The sequence below is a fragment of the Copidosoma floridanum genome, unplaced genomic scaffold, assembly GCF_036245765.1.
Source record: "Copidosoma floridanum isolate Cflo_tuat_1 unplaced genomic scaffold, Cflo_Japanese_pri ptg000028l, whole genome shotgun sequence".
Taxonomy (NCBI): Eukaryota; Metazoa; Arthropoda; class Insecta; order Hymenoptera; family Encyrtidae; genus Copidosoma; species Copidosoma floridanum.
The window spans coordinates 1,524,277-1,548,590 of NW_028321905.1; the positions used below are offsets into that span (position 1 = coordinate 1,524,277).

The 24,314-nt window shown below is 32.4% G+C and overlaps 1 protein-coding gene across 1 annotated transcript in view; it reads left to right on the forward strand.

Moving 5' to 3' along the window:
• Positions 1-24,314, forward strand: part of sotv (exostosin glycosyltransferase sotv) — a 727,528-nt gene that overhangs the window by 244,850 nt on the left and 458,364 nt on the right. The window contains exon 4 of the mRNA XM_089595800.1: positions 1,597-1,736. Within this exon, the coding sequence (XP_089451926.1) occupies positions 1,597-1,736 (140 nt within the window). The remainder of the gene's footprint in view (positions 1-1,596; positions 1,737-24,314) is intronic.

Sequence of the window (24,314 nt, forward strand, 5' to 3'; positions counted from 1 at the left end):
GAGAAGTTAAAAGTCATAATAGTTATTAAATGTGTATCTTGATTCTACATCAAGATTTATGTCTGTTACCTTCGCACAGTGCTTTACATATTCGTGGTTGGATCACATTGATCAATAACGCTCTAGTTAGATGAACTCTATTAGTTAATAAAACTATTTGTCATTTGTTTGAAGAAATACGCTAAGAACTTAACGGCATAGAAATAGATAAGTGCAAAAATGTTGGCATAAGAACATTAATAAAGGGTCGGGTGTCACATTATCCCACTCAAAGTTCAAGAAGTCGTGCTGAAAAATGCAGGTTGGTTAGATATTGTAGAGACAAGCAGACTGTTTATTAATTCTGGTTATTATGATGTTCTTATGACCTTAAGCATGATGCTTGGCTTTGCTTAAGACAATCGTAAGGCTGTTGTAAACATAAAGCATAAGTTGATTCTCATGAGATTGAAAAATGACTCAAATACAGTCATACAAACAGCCGCTGATGTTGCTTACGAGGTTTGTAAAATTTCATTGATTCGCATAGAGTAGCGCATGCTTTATGAAAGTGAGTCAGACAGGTAAAAAATTTGACTGCTCGATGTGAGCTGTATGATTATTCTCCTTTTGTCCACTTCAAATAACATTCGGACTGTCAAAACACAAAATCAGCTTGAAAAACCATGCTTCATCATTTTGTAATTTTAGACAAATCTTAAAGGTACAAACTCTGTAAATACTAGCCGCTTTGATCGTTATGGTATTAGAAAAGCTAAGTTATTCCTCAATTCACTGTATTATCTTCCCAGCAACCTTAATTTGAATATTAACAAAAATCAGAATAAAGAAACAGAATCCACGCTTTATAAAAAAAAATGTATTATACACATTATAACATGCCACATATAACATGCCTCTCATCGTTATTGACTGCTTGAAATAAAATGGAGCTTTTAACAGCGTCTTAGCTTATGTAAGCTTGGAATTTAAGTCGAAAGCTAATTTTCTACAAGGAATAGCTACCTATTATCTAATTTTATACGATCGTACAGTTGAATATAATCCTGTGAGTGGAGGCGTCAATAAACATGCCTAGACGTTTTTTGAGATTAAAACATTACATCATATTAATCCTCTGTAACCAAAACGTGTAGAAAGAACAATTATTAACTTTTTAATGTTAAAGAGTAACTACGTAAATTTACTACCGAAGTTTTTTATTTGAATCATTTGAAATTATCGAAAGTTGCCAAGTGGAATATTCAACTCAAAAAGTTTAACTTACTTCGTATGGAGTGCATATGCATGCATAGGTGCAATCCATACACATAGATAAAGTATGATTAGATATAGTTTTTTTTTCTAGCAGCGTTACCAAGCTCTTCTCACCATTTTGAATCGCATATCTATGTGCGAGTGTGATATATACTGTATATCCTTACATAAAGTATGATTGCATATTTCATACTCCCTTGATGATCAAAAAACTCCACCATAGCTCTTTTATTTTTACTTAGAAACTTTTTTTCTAAATGTTATTCTTTTTTGTGTTTACCCGCTCACAAAAACTAAAGTGAATTTACGCAGTTAAATGACACTTCAAATTTTTTTCAGCATTCCAAATTTTGTTTAGTTCTGAAAGGAAATATCTTGGGTCTATCAATTTTACTAGAAGCATTAGCTACTCGTTGCATTCCAGTTGTAGTTTTTGATAATTTGATTCTGCCATTTGATGAAAAAATTGACTGGACAAGGTAACATTCTTTTATTTTATATATTACACATTCCTGTAATATTAAATTAGTAAAAATACATTTTTTATAAAAAATTAGTGAGTTAATTTAAATTCAAATACAACTATTACATATTCTGCTCGAGAAGTGAAGTGTCTTTTGAATCATACTGACTTCATTCCTTAAGAGGGCTCCTTGACAAAAGTCTCCAAAAAAAGATATACTATTTCTAATAGAAAAAAATTAGCCGAATCCAATGCTAGCCTTATTCATACCCCATATAGGTTAAAATTTTGAGATATTTGAACTCAAAGTTGTAACTATTAGCAAATATTATTACAGGGTTGCGTGAGAAACGAGTTTTACATTACTAATAAGCCAAATAAACTGTTCCAGGAGAATGAGATTATACATTTAATGACAAATTTGTGATAGAAATAAATGAACAGTTGTGGCCATAAGTTCCTGAGGTTACGTGAGTAGCAGATATACTGGCATACTTTGTCGTGCGAGATATGGAAAAGTAACAATTTGTACAGGTTGAAGTTTGTACATATTATTATTTGTTATAAACGAGTATGTAATCAGATAGATACTATTATATTCACTCTTTGTTTCATGAGATTTTTATAACATACAGGTACTAGACACTATAGTGTATTATAATCAGTACATCAGAAAGGCGATGTACAAACAAGATATATAGTCACTGCTATACCGACCAACAAATTGGTATAATTGTCTACACTGGACTGATTGAAAAAGAACTTTATTTCTCATAAAAAGTAAAACCATATGTTTGTTTAAGAACAAAACTAAATTTTTTGTTTGTATTTGAACTCAGTAGTAGTCACCGGAGTCTTCTTAACGTGTACAAAGTTAAATCTCCAATCTTAGTCAAGAGTGAGACTTAATCCTTTTAGAAATTTGCTTTTTAAACTATGAAAGTATTTCTTGTTTTAAATAAAAAAATTTTCATAACTACAGTTTCAGAGCAATTAGGAATTTAAATATAAGATTTCTTTTAGATAGTCTTGTAAACGCGTCAAGATGAGGGAGGACCAAAGGGCAAAGGCAAAAAAATAAAAAGAAGTCACAACATTAACAAAAAAGTCTTATATTGTTTTATTCACAATATGGTCAACACACTTGACACACATCTTAATGCTTTGCCGTTTTAGAGCGTCTGAACTTTTAGCTCTAGCCGTGAGCCGCTGCTCTTACAAACCTGATGTTGCCGCGTCGCAGTTTCGACCTTCTTTTTTTTCTACCGTTGTAATTCGCGTACATATATGTACTGAAAGTATCAAATTCTCTTTTTGAATAACATGTAGAATTAACTTATTTTTGCAAACTTAAACACACAAGGAGCAGAGGGCTGTTAGAACTATAGTATAAACTTTTCAGATGTATTAATAAAATTCAGTCACAGATACCACGGAGCAGGACCTCTCAGCCTGTTAGCCCCGAGTACATACATGTACCTCGTGCACGCTATTTGACTTTCCTACTAAGAGTAAAACTCCGTATGAGATCCATGAACACAAATTTGGCTTGATGACCGCAAGCTTACTTGCGCCAGATGAGGCTCGCTCCGGCTTACTTCAATCATGTGTAAAAAATTCATTACTGAAATCATAAATAATAAGCCCTTATTCTGCTCGCTCCTTACAAGAATTTTCGTCATAAACTATTACAAGTAATAGAATGTTTGCATCTTAACATACGAAAACTAACATAATATATAAATTATAATTTTAATCACTAAACAGCAATTGAAATGAATCGAATATATATGTGTATTGCATACATCACCAGCTGCTTCCCTTGCAGATGGACAGACGAGTAGTCATCGTTTAACTTTTACAAACAGTGCTCATTCGTAACAATTAGCTTATTCTAACGCCAGGCTTACGTACCATCGAAAAAATATTGTCTTATAGAGTCATTCCTGGAGATATTAAATTAGAACGCAAGAATCTGATATAACAGAATAATAGTTAGAAGAGGCTGTGCCTCAATAAAAGGTAGGATGTGACTATACTATTTTTTCAATCATGACATAATACAAAATTTGTTATTTGTCTGTCATACTAAGTTTGACATTATTGTTAATTAGAAATAAATTTGGAATTAATGACACTTATTGTCCCTAAAACCATTCTGAAACTCTTACTTTCGTTGGAATGAATACGATTCAACGCAAATTATGATTTTCAACCTTTAACAGCTTCTATCGCTTGATCAATACACGTCTGTCATGTAACACAAATTATTTGAAACTGTATATCTTACACTCATGATTTAAAAAACTATGGTTCTCAAGACCCTCGCTAAAAGGGAACATCAAAGTAGAATGCCTTTGAAATGAATGTGTTTTGTCAAGTTCAAATCTTAGTAATCTTCATCTTGTAAATATTTTTTAAGTTTCAAAAATACACGTATACTTTAACACTTACTTGAGTAAGTGATTGTTTGTAATTATTTTTTTGTGAATCTTAAATAGTTATTATGGTAAGAATAGTTGAGGTATTATTTAGTACTAAAGTTGAATAATGCTTATTTTACCAGTCCAGTAATTCTACGAACGACCCAATGATAAAACCGAATTCTAAAATACCTTTAAATAACTAGAAACAGTTACAAGTTATCCAATTTATGGTGAAGGAATCAAAAAAGGCCTGTATGAAAAAAGGTTATTGTCTAGTTTGCACAAAGTTTACAAAAATAGTTTTACCGGAAATCGAATTCATTACTCTTAGAACGATATTGTATCAGTGCCAATCATGGTAATCACTGAGCTAACACGAACGACTCTTTACAAATTTTTATATTATATTGAGAATATTTAACACTCGAAGCAGATAAAATTTTTTCGATTTTGGGAGTTAAATAATCATACTACTATCATTATTTGAGAGAACGATTTTAGTATGTACCTAAAAATGCCAGTAGGGAATCGTTAATATAGCAATAAGTACAATTCATGTAAGCTTGTAATTGCATTTCTGTTTGTTGTTATGTATTTCTGCTTTTCAGAGATTTGAAAAAAATGTTTTTATAGGCTATTAACGTACATTTAGTCATGATTGTCTTATTAATACAGTTTAAATTTTCAGAAAAATAGCTGATCTGATATTTTAAAGTATAGCAAAATAATCTAGCCTTTATTTTAGAACAGAAAAGAACACTGTATACTGGTACACAAAAAGATATAGATTTCATCCAGGCTAAGTAAAAGAGTATAATCTTCGTCCGGACGTGAGAAAGGAGCATTGTTTTAGCTCTAACTTGGAAAAAAGATCATAGTCTTCGTCTGTACTCCAAAAAAAGAAATAGCCCTCGTCTGGACTCAAGAAAAGGGCATTATAGTCACCTGGAATGTCGAAATACGTAGTTTTCGTCGAAGACCAAAAAGGGTATACGTACTGTATTGTTTACGTCCTTGAGTACCAACTTGCTGCTGCTTAGGTTGCCAAGACCTATGCCAAGGAACGGGCTCCACACATAGTGATATGCTGCGTGGACTGCTCTTTCTTCTCTCCTTGCCTCTTTTTTGATAGCTATCAGTTGGCCACTGTAGCAGTAAGTAGGCTGGCTAAGTAGGTAGGTTGGGAAAGGCCTCAGTGGGGAGGAGAATAAGAGTACAGCTAGCGCAGAAGAGGGTCGGAAAGAAATTTGCCAACGTTTCATGGAAATTTAGCCGAATTTGCACACCCTTACATAGAAATCATCAAACTTAAGTGTGACTGTAGTACTCTACGATAAAAAAAGAATTTTTCCTATAAGATTTATTCAATGAAAATAGAATTAAATAGTTTTTTAACCAGTGTTATGCTTTTATTCAATAAATAAAACACCAGCTTTTGTGTCTTGAGGATATATAACTTTTCATGTATACAATGATATACTTGTGAAAAACCAATACTTTGCGGTACGTCTCAGTAAAAAAAACTTAGGTTGTCTTTAGTAAACACAGTGATCTTGCGATTTTTTTCAATTGGACATGAATGCAATGAATTTTTTAGTACTTATTACAAAAAATGTTGGATTTTCAGGCTCCTAGCTGAAACTTCAGTTGCACAATTAATTACGCAAGAATAAAACCATGTATGAGAATGCGCTTTTGCTTATTTCTGCTTAGTTCTTTCTCAGCTGTCTAATCATGCAGTCTATTTTGACCTTGAGTACAGATTACTGCAAAATGTATTTATTTCAATATATGATATATAAGTGTAGAAACGGCGAAATGCATTGTAAGGTAAATTACACTGAAGATACGGCAAAATAGATAGCGCCATTGCCAAGCTCATAAGAAATTACGTAATAATGGACAGAAATGCATCCTTGTGAATGATTTTATTTGTAAGTAATTAACTGTATAACTATTATTCTGGCTAAAAGTATTAAATTACAAGGGGCTGCAGTTAAACGTAATTTTTAAGCATCGGCACATACGTGGCCTGCTACTGGTATCGCTTGCTGAATTACCAAGCAACGTGTAAAATGTTTTGCTAACTTAATCAAGTCGATGGAGCCAAAACTATTAAACCAACTAAAATGGAAAAAATTATGAATGTACAGTAAACACTAACGAAGTGGTCAAGCTAGGTTCGAAGTAGAAAAATTTTAGGCAGCTGCTACGAGCAAAAGAGTAAAAGCCTTGCATCTTAGCTGCTCTCAACCCTACATAAATTTTTTTTTTCTAATTCATTAAAAAATTACAATGAAATACCACTTATTCGAAAAAAAAAAAAAACAATAAGTTATGTACATTAAATCATCAGTTTGATATTGGCAAGGGCTCACAGCATACGCTGGAACAAGATACAATAACGCACTGACAATACGACGGTGATCCAGTACGCATTGGTTAGACCCGACAATCAATGCAGAAGCAGAATTCGATCTGCTCATTGTTGTTATTAGGCCAGAACTACAGCTATGTATCAAACGGTAGGAGGTGCGTGGCTTGTAGGACCTAACAACTCAAGCCATAGAGTCCGAACAACTCTTAAAGGTCAATAAAAATGAAACCGTGTCCTAGAACCTCAAGTGACAGAGTATTTTGTAATGTCAAAATGGGCCTGTCCGAAAACAGTACCAGTGACAAAGAAATCCACCCTGAAAATTGGTGCCGTGGATGCTAAAGAAGTAGAAGACAGCCTAACGCTATTGAGTTTGCTCTAGAAATTTCTTATTGAACAAGAAACCAGCAGACGAACCAGTAAAACGTTGCTTGAATAAATCAGGCCACTGTAGACTCGCCTCAAAGTAATTCAAGGAGGAATAAGAAAGAAAAGAATGTTAAGTTGGGTGCAAACGTCAAAAGCAGCAGCCTAATTATCATCATTGCCACAAGTTCTCTCGTGTAGAATTTGAACCATCGTGATCAACGTTGTAAAATCTTGTGACTGTGTACGCGCAAGCAGCAGCTAACCAACGATCATAGAAGTAAGTTAAGTTAAGACAAATAAAAGCTGAAAAGTTATAATTAAGATTCTTCTAAAACTCGATTATTTCTGGCTCTACCAAATTCATTAAATCATCAGATAAGACATAACTCGGTTGTCGATCAAATTTCTTTTCTGAATAAATATATTTTAACATTAAAAATTCCAAATCTTAGCTTTAATCAAAAAATTTAATACCAAGCAAAAATAAACAGACTAACGTATGATAAATACTTTTATAAATTCTTGAGATGAAAAAAATAATTGTTATACGTAACTACTGCATTACATAGACAGAAATTCATACAGTACGTCAACATCAGTTTGGCATATGACACACCAACACCACTCTATACATATTACTCGGTGAAACCTAACACAACAACGCCGGGTCAGTTGTTTGAAAAGAAAAAATACTGTTAGTAAGAGCAAATAAGGCCATTGGGCTGATGACTGGTTTCTGACAAACAAAAATTAAATTTATTTGTTTTTAGAACGGATCTACGAAATCCATTCTTCACTTTAAAGCTTGGACGTAACAAAATGCTGCGCACAAGCACCATCCTAGTACGCACGAGAAAAAGTAATCGCTGTAGCGTTAAGATGGACTTGAAGTATCAATGAGCAATTGGCTCGCTTTCTTTGCTTAATTCTTGTACAAAAAAGAAAAAAAGTATTCCAGTACCACTTTCACACCATTGCTGGAGATTATAGTAGCGGTGGAGAAGGAAAGGAGGTATTGGTAATTATTTGTAATTGTGTACGTTAGGGGCATAGAAGAGGTGTTCGTTGCAGCAATTCGAGCGATTTATACACTTTTTTATAATAAGCGTATTGTGTTACAGTGTAATGTAGAAACATTACTTGAATGTTAACGAAAAGGCTTCTTAAATAACGCTTTGACTTACGTCCACTAACGTTATTAAATAAACACAAGTGTTCTAAGTTTATCACTGAAAGTCTTTTACTTTAATCTATGTGTACTTGTAAATTACACTAATTAAGTCGAGCACACCATCTGAGCTACACTACTATATCTTGCATGAATTGCAATACGGCAATGAAGTCTACAACAATTATAATAAGTACTAACATGGATTTTAATTACTGGGAGAAAAAGAGTTAAGGGTGAAACTACTCGTCGATCACTATCAAAGTTTACCATGCATGCCAAACACCTACTGGATTTCTGCATAAGTAGAATCAACATTCTGCAGGTCATCAAGGCACGGTGAAGACGTGGGCCTAAAACAATTTGGCGATAACATCATCTTGAAACTCTAATGTGCGGTCAGCTTGGTTTGTTACTCCTACTAGTTACGCGAACTGCGAGGTTCTGACAACTGAAGGACATACTACAAAATTTGCTTTGACTACGCTCCAGAATATATGGAAAAATAGTTTAGAGGCATAATAGTGACGTACTATTTTGTTATTAAACAAATAGCAAAAATAAACTTAATTTTTGTTTGAATTTCGCTTATAAATTCAATAACGTTTACAAAACTTATTGGCAGGTCAATAAAGCCAAAAAATAGTCATTAAAAAATTTTCTGCAACCACGACGAAAATTATTGGAATCGCTTCGCATTGTAATCAGAATACATAGAAAATTGTTTTCTCTGTCTACGATCATGAGGTGAAATCTAACCATTTAAATCATACAGTTATTTAGATAGTAAATTAAAAAACATATCGGTAATAGTGTTTTATTTCTGTTTTTTCAAGACGAATTAAATTTCTCAAATTCTCATGTAAAATCAGATATTATACCTCATCTTAAAAAGCATCTATGACTTTACCAGAGAAAAAAATTTGAATTTAAAAAATTTGACGTAAATCACTTTTAAAGATGTGATTTTTAATGTATAATACAATTGGTAATACCATCTGGCTAACCATAAATACTATAAAATTAATTTTCTATTTTTTTTTTTTCTAAGGAAGGAAACTTTTTAACAAATTTGAGCTAAGATCTTAGGTAAGTTTTTGGCATCAGATAGTTATCTTAGATCTCAAGTAAGATTTTACTAGCTGATCGTAGAGACGGTTAGGGCATAATCGTGCCAGCTTTTTTGATATTAAATAAATTTTTTAAATTAACCAAATTTTTTCTTCGAATTTTGATTTCTTTGGGACGTTGTATTGTTAAAACAGCTAACGATAATAAGTTCGTTACTTGAATATTTATCAATGAATGCTGGTTAAATTATCTGAAACCTACTTTTTGCAAAGTTACAGAGCAAAAAAGTGTGAAAATCGCGATTTAAAATTTCAACTTTGAAGTATTATGAACTTTTACATTGTCCACTGAAAATTCGTTAAAGTTTGATATGTAATTGCTTTGATGAGAATCTGTAACGATGCACAAAAATTCTTATCTTACATGGCAAATAACGTTACAAGACGGTAATTAATTACAAATCTTTTTTGCTGTACGGAATCCGACAGGATGGCAAGATCAAATTTAAAAAATGGATTTTATTCAGTATATTTTTAAGAGATAAAAAATTGCTATGTCGTGTTCTTTACCAATAGTTATTAACAATGTAATGTTTACTTTGATTGTTTGAATACTAACTGCTGTTTTGACTTCAAAAAAATGTTTTTTTTTCACTAGTGCAGGGTATTTCTTGTTGATGTATGTTAGTTATAATATAGATAGTTAGTAACTTTTTGTACGGTACATAAATTTAAAACAAATATCTCCCAATATTTATCATATTGTGAAACATGTACGTTCTAAGAACAAGCAATACTAAACATTTTTCATTCTTTCATTCTTTTGGTTCTATTTTTCTGCGTTTGTTAAACTGAGAAAGGATCAAGTAGTCAATAATGACAAATGCAATATTGTGTACAAAATTGAATGTGATAATTGCAGGATTTATTTCACGCGACACTTGAAACCTTGAATAAGTGAACATAAAAGCGATTGTTAACATTTGAGAAATATGTCAGTATAATCATATCATACTCAAACAACCAACCACTCATTCAATTTTGATAAAATTAAAATATAAGATACAGAAGGTAATAGATTCAAACGACTTTTCTCTCAAACGTTACACACCCGTGCTAACTCTAACAACATCAACAGAATGCTAGATACGAATAATTTAAAAATTTGTTATAAAGACCTAATTAATAAAATTGGTTAAGATGTTTTAATTGTAACTATGTGATCTCATGTTACAAAATTCAAATTTAAAGGCGAGTTGCGGTATTGTTATTACTTTGACTCAAATGTTAACCGACGTTATTACAATAGCCATCATCCATAAGTAAGGTGCAGTAACTATACAAGTTTCTTAAATACACAGAGATTTTCAGTGTAGCTTGAGAATGGTAAAGCTAGGTGCTTGACAACGTTGATTCGCCCTGCATGCACTGGAAAATCCAGTGCACAAAATTACGAGCACTCCAGAAGTTGTTGCATGAAACGCTTAAACTCAGAATATTGGTGCTCCAAGCTGTGGGCACGTAAAAACTTCGTTTTAACATACACGTTAACGTAAAACCTCTCAGTGTATAGGTCGATACTGGGTTCTTGATTCTTTCTTATACTGCCTATTGTTAATTAATCTCACGATTTTTATAAAAAAATGAAAAAGTACTAAATTGCATGTTTACGTTAAAAAAAACGATTGAAAATTATTACTGGCCAGGTGCATGTCATGCAGCGCCAATCTTGGTGTCAAAAGCATGCAACCGTGGGTACTTACATTATACGTCAACAGCATACACCTATGCACACTTTTAGTAGTAATCAATTAATCAGCAAAAAATTACTATATTCATTCATCTGATAATGGATGTTATCATAAAAACAGGCTTTAGAAATATCACACTCTCGATTTGTTTTAACTCTGAAGCCTTAAAGAAAGGTTAACAGTTGGTTGAAAGTAGTCATGTGTGCGATGTTACAGAATTTCAAAGTGATGGAGTTAGCAGTTTGACAAGTGCTATCGTAATAAGGTAGACCTCGGTAACTTCAGCTTCCTACAAAGTTGACCTGCATGTACATTTTATTCAGATTATTTTGAAAATTTTTTAAGTTGCACTGCACATGAAAATTACCTCTATTTACAGTTAAATAATCATCGAAATTTATGTAATATTACTCCATCTGTCTTTGCGCTACTGTTACACTGAACAACACAGCACTTTCTTACACCCATATTTCATAAACGTTTGAATAATAGAAATCACAATGATCTTGTCTTATTTCGCGTATTTATTTTTTTTTTGCTGTCTGCTTCTGAGATTGTGCTCTGGATCGAAAACTAACGAGGCTTCATTAATATATTATTACATTCAAACATTTTACAACCGTTCTTGGCACCACATAGCTTTTTTTTTTACATTTGTGTAACTGAAATTTCATAATATTGATACTATTTATGCATACGTGATAACATCTGTAAATTTGACGAAATACTGTTATTCTCTCCTTAATTAAGCAAAAATTACAGTAATTTGGTATCCCACGTTTACTGTTTTCGCCACTACGCACGCTGGCGCCAACTCAACTATCCCCTCCCATCACTTGCACCTGGCCAATACTAAAATTGGAATGTGTTACATATCTAATCCAATCAATCCAATTACATCAAATTAATTACCGTCACAGATAACGCACTATTCCATACACTATTACATTAATTGTATTAGGATTAATATGCCTATTAGTTTTACTAGGATTGTTGTTTTTATTAATACAAGTTTTATAATTTTAAGTACTACTAATTTATCGCTTCCCAAAAATTACATGATGATACGTAAAAAATGTATTTGTTAAAGGTCATAACAGACTTTTAACCAATTTAAATGTTACTATTGCGTTTTAATTTTTGCAGATAAAAACTATATTGTCTCGGTATTCTAACAAATTAAAAAAAAGCTCATAACCAAAAAAATGCTGGTAATTATTTTAAAAATCAATTGTAATTTTCCAGAAAATGAGTAGAAAATCATCATGTCTGTAAATATACCCTGCAGTCCAAATCTGTGCTTTCATTCTTTCGTACGCTTTTTTATTTAATTATTTCAAATGGTTTTTTTGATACAAATACATTTTTATTGTATATCATTATTTTTAAAATAATACAAACACATAATTTACTTGCCAACTAATTATACGTAAAAAAATTTAATCCTGCGTAAAGCAGTAGATAATATGACATACATTATTTACATGGGTTATTCGTTATGGGGAAATTCATTTAACGTATAAGTATAATTTTTATGTAACGATAAAATACAGTAAATTACGTCAGATGAGCCTACAATAATTATCTTATTAATAGCTATAATCTGATTAGTAGGTATAATATAATTTAATTTATCTCTGTATATAATTCAAAATGCTCTTTAAAAAAAATATACAGCTAGTATATAATATCAATTTTCTTAAGGAAGGTTTTCTATTTTCAAGCAATTGATCTTAGTTACTGTGATCCTGAAAAATAAAAAACTTTTGTAACTGTGAATAAAAACCGTTTGATATATTAGTATGATTTTTTTTATGTGACTGTACTTTTTGTGTTTAAAAAAATCAGCTTGTAACATTATCATTCTTACGTCAGATTGAAAAAATGTTGTATAAAAATTTTTAATTTCAGGCATCAAACTATGTTTCAGATAATAATTTACCTTTATATTACACACGTACGATTTTATGACTTCTTTGAAATTTGACTTCCAAGCTACTTTAGCGTTGCTTTAAGGATGATATTTTGGGTACCCAAGTAAAAAGTTATACTTCTTTAAATTTATATACGCTGATTACATCTGTAATGTCACGCTTACATTTATCACATACGCTCTTACACTTATTCCTAGTCCATTTTTAATATCCAAAATATAATTGTATTTAAAAAATTGAGACAAACCATCCTGTAGTACCGCTTTTTTCGATAGCATAGTAGTACATGCCAGTGATTGTCCCTTCAGGACGTTCTTTACATAGATTTTTTTGACAGATATAATTGAAGTATCAAAAGTATACTAAAAATACCTCTATAAATACTAAAAACAAATTGCAGATCGTTTAACTGTACCCTCTTTGACATGTATGATTTTAGGAATTTGCAATTTAACATGTAACCTTATGGAAAAATCACTTTAACTTGCATTTATAAGATCTGTATAAGCCCCCCAATATTTTTTTGTAGGAAAGATTACTTTCAGATAAACCTGTTTTATTTTTAAATAGATCTATAATTTTTTTTTTAAAAACACAAAATGAGAAAAACAATTTCCAGCGTTGCTGCATATGTTTGCGCTCCTCCTACCTCTCTGAATTTTGTTCTTCATCACAAAGGAAAAATTGTGAAAGAAGAAAATGCAATAAGAATCAATGCTTGTATTTATACAGTACAGAAGTTTTTTTTTTTTTTAATCATGAAAATTTCGAAAAATGCAAAAATTTATAATTATTAATTAATTAATTTTTAAAGTAAAAAATTCGTGATAAACAAATAAATGTTTATTATTTCATATAAAAGCTGCTTAGCTAATATGTATACATTTTTTTTTATTTTAGTAAAAAACATAAACCAAACAATTTATTTTATTAAAAAACCTATTTATTTAATGTCAAATGGAACCAAATTTACATTAAAAATAAGTGACGAACTGTAAAATAAAATGCAGTAATCAGTTTTTAATTGGGCCCACTCATAGCAGAGTGAGTAGGGGGCTTACCCAGTGTGCAAGAGGTTGGAGGTTCAAATCTGTTTAGGAACTGTTTTTTTTTTTTTTTTTTTTTTTTTCAGAAATTGGTTAAAAGGAAAAATAAGTTGAATTTAAAATGTGTGGTGTGGTTTGGTGGGATGATGTTATGTGGCTTGGTGTGGTGCTATAACGTTGTGTGGTGTACTGAGGACCGGGAGTACGTCAAGGAGGGTCAAGGCGAAGGGGAAGAATCAAGCAAAATCCTCTTCTGTTACACTTTTTCTCAAGGTCACCAATCTGAAATCGTTGATTTACTTCGTAGAGCAGAACGCTCCTATAGAAGTGTTACTTAAAAAAAAAAAAAAAAAAAAAAACAATGATCTATACTGTTTACTTTTCAAACAACAATAGTACATACTTTCTGATTTTTCACCAGTGCAGTATTAAGATATTATAGAGTCCACTTTTGTATAATCTACATTGACAATGATTTTACAGCTTTGTTCTTCATTTCCATCTTTAGCAGCTTAGTCGGAGGTGCGTTTTTTTTTTTTTTTTAACATTTGTCTTAGCTGCAAAAATGCTCTTTCCCAATTGTATAATTTTGGTTCGTAAATTTTGTCCAGTTGCACTTTATTAATGATTGACTAATTTTGTCGAAATTATAATTCATTTATAATGCACAATATCGATTAAAATTTTTTAAAATTATTTTGGGATATAAGAGTATGATACATTAAAAACTGAAAACTTTTTTTATTCAACGTTCTAGAAAGCAATAGTTATAATCGAAACGCTTTTAGAGTAAATAGATACAATATTTATGAATCATTGATTTTCTGCTTGCAACAGATAAAAACAGCATACATTACGTGCATTAATAGTAGAACATAACATGCATGCGTTTACGATGAAGAATAAAATTAATACTTTTTCCGATAAATGTTTTGTAAAGGATTATAAAATGAATTATTAAATAATTGCAAGTTAACAGATGCATTCAAAATGATGATTTTTAATTTAAATGTACTACGAACAATTTAGCTTTTACTATAAAAAATTACCAGTTCTGGTCTCAGTGATATTTTTAGTATTGGAAAATATTATAATATATCATCTGCGTTATGGTAGATTGCGTTTATTTCATACCTTATGTTGCGTGTAAGCGCAGCCGATCCAACATGGATACATGGATTACCTGGTTTAAATTCATAACTTAATCGATAAAAATATAGGGGACTTACTACGGTATAGAGGGTTGGTTTAAATTAAAATACAAAAAAATAATACAAAAACAAATAGTGATTAAAAAATAAATAGAATTAAAGGGAAAGGAAGGTTAACACAATTAATAACCACGAAATAATGGGAAAAAGCCTGTGGCATAAAAAACCCAGATTTATTGGCACGAATCGAGATTACAATTGAAGAACAGATCATACATTAATTGTTTGAATTGTAGTGTGTGATGGTGTGTGAGTGTGTGAGGGGGAGGACCTGATGGTGACAGCTCCCAACGCTCACGAGTTTAAGGTTGAGAAACGATGGACGAATGATTTGCAAACCGGTGGGCCCTGCGCGGTCGCACGAGTCAGCGCAAGGCTGGTGAAAGCGGGCCGACGCCCGGAAGACGAAATTAGCTACCACTTGCGGCAGCTCAGCGACAATAGTTGTTTTGAGTGACGAATTCGGGTGGGGATCCTGATACCGGAACGAGAAACGGGATTGAACGGGTGAGACGTGGCGTGATGACAGCGAGATGACGATATGCACTGAGTATAGTGTAACAGACGTGTGATTGGTGTAATAGACGTAAGATTGGTGTATGTAGTGGTGTGATTGAATGTAGATGGATGGAGAGAATTTAACCACAGTGATGATGGATGTGCAAGGTCGTGAACGATGAGGTGCGGACGATGATGAGAGTTAGTGGACGTGAGGGGGCTAAACGTAGATTCCACACGAGGATGCGCGAGGAAGAGAGATATGTAATGAGCAAGGGGGCGATGTGACAGACGTAGACGTGTGTGGGGTGAGGAGGACAAGCCCGAATGATTATGAGGATTATGACCTTGAATACGGAAAGAAAAGTATCGAATACTATTCTTTATACCTCATGGCAGTTACTTTTCATACCTTAGCCTCAAAAAATTGTGTTCAACGCGCAAGCGCTATCCAACCGGGGTTGCACTATTAGTGCTGTGTGTTTACAGATTGTTACCCTTCAGGAGAGATACAGTAAACAAAAATACAAAAAAGTTGTAGAACTCTTGATTATGGATCGATCAGTGCAAATCTAATATTAATAAATTAAAAAATAAATTTGTAATTCACAAAAAACCAAAAAAAAAGCATTCTTGTAAAAAGCCCTTGTATTTGCAAAAAAAAATTTTTTTTCTAGGAAACTTGAAAAAAGAGCAGCTCTTACCTGGCTTAACAGTTACGTTTTTAAAAAATTTAAAAATTTTTTAAGCTTTTTAAAAAAACTAAATTTTTTGAAAAAAGCACGTTTTTTTTAAAGCTCTATATCTCATAGACACTTGCATTTTTATTTTTTTTAAGCTTAAAATTTTTTTGAAATGTTGTTGTTATGTTGTTTATTATTGTGCGATTTTTTAACTAATCGGTAATTGGCAAAACATCGGTTAAAAAATTGGGTATTTTGAGAAAATCTAAGAAATGATTTTTCTTCATAAAAATTTTTTTTTATGTTTGACAACAGTATCAAATAGCTAAAATTTTTTATTTGACAGAACAAAAATTTTATGCATGACTTTTTGGAGCCGAAACAATTTTTTTTTTTTTTTTAATCTAGTGCCCTCATCTTTGCATATTAAGGGCTAAAATTTTTAGAACTTTTAGTTTAATATGTGTACTGTTTATAAAAAAATACTAGTACAACATATCCGGTTCCTATTATTTAAAAACTTAAAGGCAAGTAAAGTATACTTGGGGCCCACTCCTTCACTAGGAGTACCGGGATGTGGGAGTAGAGGGACTGGTGTGAGGACGCTATTCATGTGCATAGATGTGTTAAAATATGCTCTTATTATACATACCGTGTCGTAGCTTTAACTGCACATGAAGCCTTTAAATGAACATGTCTTAAGTGTTATAATGTGTTTTAAAGAAATAGTTCAAATAAAGTTTTAAAGAATCGTCAGGTAGATAATAATTGTTGAGCATTGCTTTTTTTGGTAAAAAATAAATATTTGTTTGAGATATTACGGTAAAAAAAAGGTTAGTTAGTTAATTTACTAGTGTACGGTACTTAATTGATCCGCAGTTTTTTACTCGCAGGCCGTTCCACCCCCACCCTCCTTCATCGTTGGTGCGGTCTTTGCTGTATGAAGTTTGTACGAAAGAGTCGGCTTCGCTTTCTATCTGATCATCATCATCATCGTCGTCATCGTCGTCGTCGTTGTCGTCGTCGTCTATAAAATGTCTTGGAATTCTCAGAGGCTAGATGCTACATCTTCTTCAAGCTCAGTGTACCTTAACAAGCCGTCTTGTGCAATAATCGTTAGTGCGTTTTTTGATACATCATCAAGTTTAAATCGCATAAACGCATTTTTTAAATCAATCCGCGAAAAAAACTAAATTACTTGTAATGTATAAAACCTTTTTTTTTTTTAAAGGTAGTTGGATTTTTTGTAATGATTAAGTTAGAATTCCCTGTCAATTTAAAATTACCGCAAATTTTTACTTGACCATTTTTTTAACAGTGATATTATGAGTGTAGCCCATTACTGCGAGTAACTGGTTCTAGAATTCCTAATTGTATCAAACGCTGTTTTTCTTGACTTATTTTATCAGTTAAAGTAAAAGATAACTGACAAGGTTTGAATTGTACAGGTTTTGTATGATCTTTAAATACCTAGTGATTTCTTCTTCCTTTGTAACAATCCTGCAAATCTGAAAATAAACTAGGAAATTTATCTAAAATTTGTCACTTCATTGAATTGGTGTCGATATTGGAAATGTTATTCGAGTGCTTATTATCTGTTGCTTGAAGAGACAGAGGCCACATGTCGAAAGTTTTAAGCCACTGTCTACCCAACAATACCGTCGTTGTGCCTTTCATTATGTACATGTGTAAAAAATTATCCTTGATATTAAATACGATTTTTAAGTTGGACAATTTTCTACAGACCCTCCATAACTTGTTAAGGAGGCTCAACACACCTATCGAAGTACTTGTGAAATGGATGAAATTGAAATCCACGGTCAATGAGTATCTTTTTTATATCTGTGCAAAATTTCAGCATAGGTTGCTCCGTAAAATTTTTAGTCAAACGCATTACAAGTGAGCGTCTTACACATGACCTCTTATGGAGACGACACTTTTTTCACCGAAAATCTTATAATAACTCCCTCAAATCACTTCCTACATAAACAAAAAACTAGAGACATATAGTTTAACTGTCACTCTTTCAATTAACCATAAGAAATATAATAGGTTGCTGCTGAGTTTATTGAAATATTTCCTTCCGAAGTACACTAATAGACACGATTAGAAAAATGTTGGTTAGAATGTCGTCTGTAAAAAACGCGCCAAGCAGAAATGTATTCGAAAATTTATTGTAAATGAATTGAATAAATATATTTCTTTATTTCAGAACAAAGTAGTGCAGTTTGATAAAAAAACCATATGATTTGGAATTCAAATAGTTATGCGTAATGCGTAAACTTGTATTCAAAGTATTTATTAACTTATAATAGACATTTCGTGGACATTGTTTAGCGACTGATATTAACTATCCTTCTGTATAATAGAAGGTTACATCAACGGAAACATTAACTACTACATGGAGCAGACGAAGTTTTTGTTCTGCTCTGCAGTGGAAGTGATAATATATATGGCTAAGGTCATGACTATACCTATATATGTTGTTGGCTATATATGTTGTGTTGAGCCCCCTTAAAGAAAAATGAGATTTTTTAATAGTAGCATTTGGAATATGCATTAATTTATTTTTTTTTGACATTGGTGTAACGTAGCTAGCTGTGTCTACTTTCATGCTCATATGTATGTTATTAACAAACAATTTTACGTAAAACGGGTAAAACGATTATTTTATATCAATCTGTACTATCATTTTGCAATTTTTTTTTAGATTATATGTATTTACCATGTTAAAGTCCCGATCCAAATTTTCGTTGCCAGTCTGAAAACGGCATATTTCGAGGGCTGGAATGAACAAATACGTAAAATTTAAGTTTTTTTATATTGCCCATAACCAAACTAAGCTGAAATTACTTGGGCCCTGCTGGATCTACACCAGAAATTTTTTTACGATGATTTTCTTATTTTATTTTAGAAGAAAGGAACGAAATGGGTTAGAAAAATTGTCTTAAGATCATGATTGTACCATTCACAGTGAACATTTAACCGTATCCTTGCAATTGTACGATGTACTGAGCTCTTTCTATTGTATACTACACTATCCTAGTTGTATACTACACTATTTGTTAAAAAAATAGTGCTAAAGCAGTGAAGATACAATGTGTTTTGTATCGTTACGAAATAGCGTTACGGGCTCTTAGAAAAAAAAGGAGTGGTATGGGCTCTTATAAAATCATTAAAAAATCGAGATTGTAACGCACCAAACAAAAATAAGGCTTTGCCACTGCACTCATACCATATATAAAACAGCTAAATTTTAACCCGCCACCTTCCGAGTCAATATTGTGATGCTTAAAAAAGATACATAACATTACTTAGCGTTACAGGCTCTTAGTTTTTATTTTGGGGAGACAGAATCTTTAAATTCACGAGCCCGTAAAACTGGCTTACTGGAATGGAACAATCGGAAAAAATTCTTGCAACATCCTTAACAGTTGTAAAATATAATACGCCCTCATTTGTGTGCCCATATTCAATTGTGTGCGGATGTGACAGTATTTTCCGTTGAAATTTTTAATCCACAAGATTTCAGTCCCGCAACTTAAACGGTATGCAACTCTTGGATACAATTTTTTTTAGCTGTCTAAAATGCGTAAAAATATTGTTAGTGCTAGTAACTTTATGATCCTATACCGTAAAAAAATGAAAAACTTTGTGTTTTGGTTCCAGGAGTCGTTAAAACTGCAACTTTTCGAATGAGACATGAGCCCGTAATGCTGATTTGGCCCCTTTTTTGTATCTCAAACTGAAGAAATACTCTTTTATGGTCTGAATTATGTTGTACCTTCAGCAGTAAACATCCTTTGGATATTTAAAAAAGTTTTCAGATCGATATCTCTTTAAACGACTTTGTAATCGACTGGGACATGAAACATGCAATTTTGAGTAGAATTACCCATTAACGAACTGTATTTGTCCGTTTTAGTTACGTTCCTCAGAGTTGCTTCTGTATTTACAACTATCGGTGCTGTCTTTATGTATGTGAGGCTATGTTCTTTGAAAAGTTACAATCTGCGGGGTAGATGCAGAGCTGCCGAATGCATCAAGGAAATGTGAGGTTACTTGGAGGGGGGATTGCGCCGTTGAGAAAAAGTGCCATGGAACAGTATTAAGAGGGAGAGGTACTGAAAGGAAGCCAGAAAAAAGCTTAGTTTTTTCTCGGACGATTACGGTGAGAGTAATCGAAGATCGAGGGGCTCACACTTAACCTGCTCCTGCATTACGTAACTAAAAATCGACGTGGTAGAGTCGGCGTAGCATCTTCTTTTCTTGCTGCAGGGTTTCTGGCTGGTTGTAAGTAATACAAATTCGTCGCATCGGATGTTGAGATTTTGGCTCGCTGGTTGCTTGAAAAGGCAGCTCCTCGTGCACCGAGACATCAAAACCCTAGTGGTCATCTCAACGGGGCGTCCCTTAACTCAATCGATGGTGCTTAGCTTTGTTTTATAATTATTTATGATTTACATATTTGCCCTTTGTGATTCTGGTGGTTGTATTTCCAGGCGTATATGTTGGGGTTTCCGTCATGACGGTGATATTTTGCCGCCCATCTCTTTCTCAAATTGAACACATGAGAGACGTCATTAGCGTTGTATTTGATAATTTTCGTTTTAAATTCGTTCAATCGAACAATTAGTCATTATCCGAAACAGTAGCTTGTAAAGCACGATATTTTTTTGTTTTCCTTTATTTTCCTTTGACTATGTAATAAAAAAGTTTGTGGCACACATGAAATTGTGAAAAAGCTATTCTATTATATTTTGTGTAGTTACTTTATGTTATATGTTGAGCAAAAGTCATTCCACGACTTCAAGAATTTGATAGATCTATTTTTTTTATTTACTTTGTCTAAATTACTAAGTACAAGTTATATTATTTAATATAACAATACTTATCATATCAATCATTCCATTTTATTTTTATTATGTTAGTTGAACCGTAAGAATCAAATGATAAATAGCGCCTTTAGATACTTTGTTCAATCATTGTCTTTGATTATATTTGCAATTCATGGCATGTGCAATACGAATGCTTAAATTTGTTTTTACTCCATTATATTATATGAGATAAGAAACAATAATTTTTCCCGTTTCTTTAGTGGCATAAATTAAAAAAAAGTTAACCTCTCGCAACTCGTGAGTACCTTATACACGTAAGGCATAACGTGTTGGCTGAGGCAACTCGAGTGCGTATCGAGAACATCAATAGTATCGGACTACGCTAAGGAGCGAGGTACAGCAAAGGAGGCCCACCGAAAGTGGTTCCAGCAATAGCAGAGAAAGCAAAAATCGCAACATCCTACTGGCCACGAACTCATTCGTGTATTTTAAGGAAACACTAAAGGTTATCGCACAAAGCATTAGGGAACTCCAGAGCAGCAGTAGAAACAATTAGTGATAGATGTAAGTTATTCATCAGTAATAAAATCAACGCTGAACCTTGTTAAAGTGATCCGATTAAATTGTATTTGAAAGAACAAATTCTTATTAAATTGCTTTAATAAAGAAATACATTAATTAAAATCACCCATATTATTTAAATAAAGATTATTATTCAATACAAAAAGAATAAATAAAGCTCACGAGCTGAATCCCAAGAGACCCACGAATGACACTTATATTATACAGTTAAGACCATACTCTAAACAAGTCCGGTCATTACAATTATACAATCTCTTAGCCTCGTCTTTTTACCTCCAAGCACTCTTTTGTAGCAAAAACGCTCTCTTCTACTCGTTTTGTCCTCGTTGTCTAGTTTTTTCGTTCTCTTCAAGTATTCGTCTTTTCTCTGTGTCGATTGTTTTTTTAGCACTGTCATGCTTTATTTGCGTTATTATTTATACCTTTTCTAACTTTTCTATTTGCTTTCCGGTTCGTACTCCTATTATACAAATTTTTTTTTGTTCTTTAACTTGTGATTGGCTTTTTTGAAATGGCTTACGCTTTTTTTCATTTTAAACCATATTTTTTTAACGTTGTGTTTTATTTTGCTCCTTACGCTCACAATGTTTTCTCGTAGTGTTTTCTGTGCTCTAATCACATTCTTCATTTTTTAAATAGTATTTCTATCTGTTTAATAATTAATAAATGTTTACTGTTTTCTTGTTGCTGTTACTTCTTTGATTTGTAATATTTTTTTGCCTTCAAGAGTCGCTTTAACTTTCTTTTTACCATCCTTGTTTACTGTTTAAACTCTATTGAAAACTGGTGAGAAAATTTTTAAATAAACTTTTATTCATAACATGAATGAAAAGACGTGTAATAGATTTGTACGCTTAATAGTTGCATGTTTGTCACTCATAGTAATTAAAAAACTTCATCACAAAAAAGACATCATTCTTTATGATAAGTCCTGCGTATTATGAAAGCATAGATGGGATATTACCTATGCGGTGAGGTATCTTTAATATTATTAATAAATGAGACCACAATCAAAGCGTCAAGTAAATTGGGTACTTTATTTTAACATTAATATTCTTGCTTTTTTTATGCACTTGTATAACAATTGAGAGTTAACCCTTTTTGAATACATCATTCTTTGTACATTATTTTTATCCTTTCGGTAAGTAACTTGAACCACAACATCAATTTAATTATTATTTCGAAAGTCCGCTCAAGAACGTATTTATCTCTGCACGTACGCAAGAAGTTACTTTGATCCTGACGTTAACACTAGTAAAGACGGTTTCAGTATCTCCCAGAGGAGTTAACCTGCCGAATCAGCCCTGGAGATTAACACCGGTTGAGGGACACCTAACCTCCGGTATTGATGATTTGGGAGGGCCCAGCGAGTCAATGGTGGCCTTGTTGCTTTTTCTCTGCCTTCTCCTAGGAATTCAGTGGGTCTAAAACAACAGGATCCGCCCTCGAGATCTCAGCTCAGGCTTAGTTTTGGGCAGGAGCAGGTTATCTCTTCTCTTCGACCAGTCCAATTCTTTCATACTTTTCTTTCTTGGACGAGTGGAGTGACTTTGTAAATTGTTCCAGTGGATTTTCCTATCTCTCTTTTAGACGTAGCCTTATATTTATCTTTACGCCGAGAGAGTCGCTCCCCACGCCCGGCTTTTTCCCTTTCTGATTACAAGCCATTTGCCAGGGCCAGAGTCATCGAGTAAGATCCGTTACAACTTGTAACAAGTATGTGATGATAAGAACGCTATCTTTTTCTCGTTTTACTTAGATGTCTTGTTTTTTGATTTTTTTTAACTAGTCAAACTGTTGTATGTGTTGATTATTCTTCTATCGCTCAGTACTACCTTTTTTATTTTCGTTTGGTTATTCAAACAATACCTTAATTTTTCTACTCATAAGCCCACACTACTTGCAATTAAATGTGTACATCTTCGCTACTATCCAGGTTTTAACAACGGATGTAACGGAAAAATCAAACCATACAATTAATCACTTAAGTTAATGATATGTTGTTACTATAGCACAGGTGAAAACGTTAGATTAAGAAAATATTTATAGCATTCATGACTATTAAAAAGAAAACTTTTTTGTACTTTACTCTGAAACAAACGACACAACTTATTTATGGCTAAGGTTTTGAATTACTATTATACTTTATGTAATGTTAAAGAACGAATAAATTTTTTATGGTAATGGCTATAATTTTAATAAATTTTTTGTTTGTTGGCTCTGAAAAAGCTAAAAAAACTAAATTATGTTTAAGATTCACAAAAACAAACGTATCAAAAACCAAATTAAACGATAGGTAATTCATGCATAAATCAGTGGTCTTGTCATTTTCTAATTGTACTTTTAGCTACAATGTATTAAATGTAATTTAAAAAAGCAATACAAATTCATTAAACCACAGTAATTGAAAGCTTAGGGTATAACAAAATACTTTTTTTTCATAAATTTACTGATTTTTTGTTGTTATTGCGAATCAATAACTCTAAGCTCTAATCTGTTTTTTACGTTCCTATAGATACTTTCCAACATATCATCTCTTATTTTTAAATTATAATGACATGAAATGTAGGTATGAAATATAAAGTATTGCTTAGAAAAGCCTTACTTTCATAAGAAATTTAAAATTATACATTGAATGGAA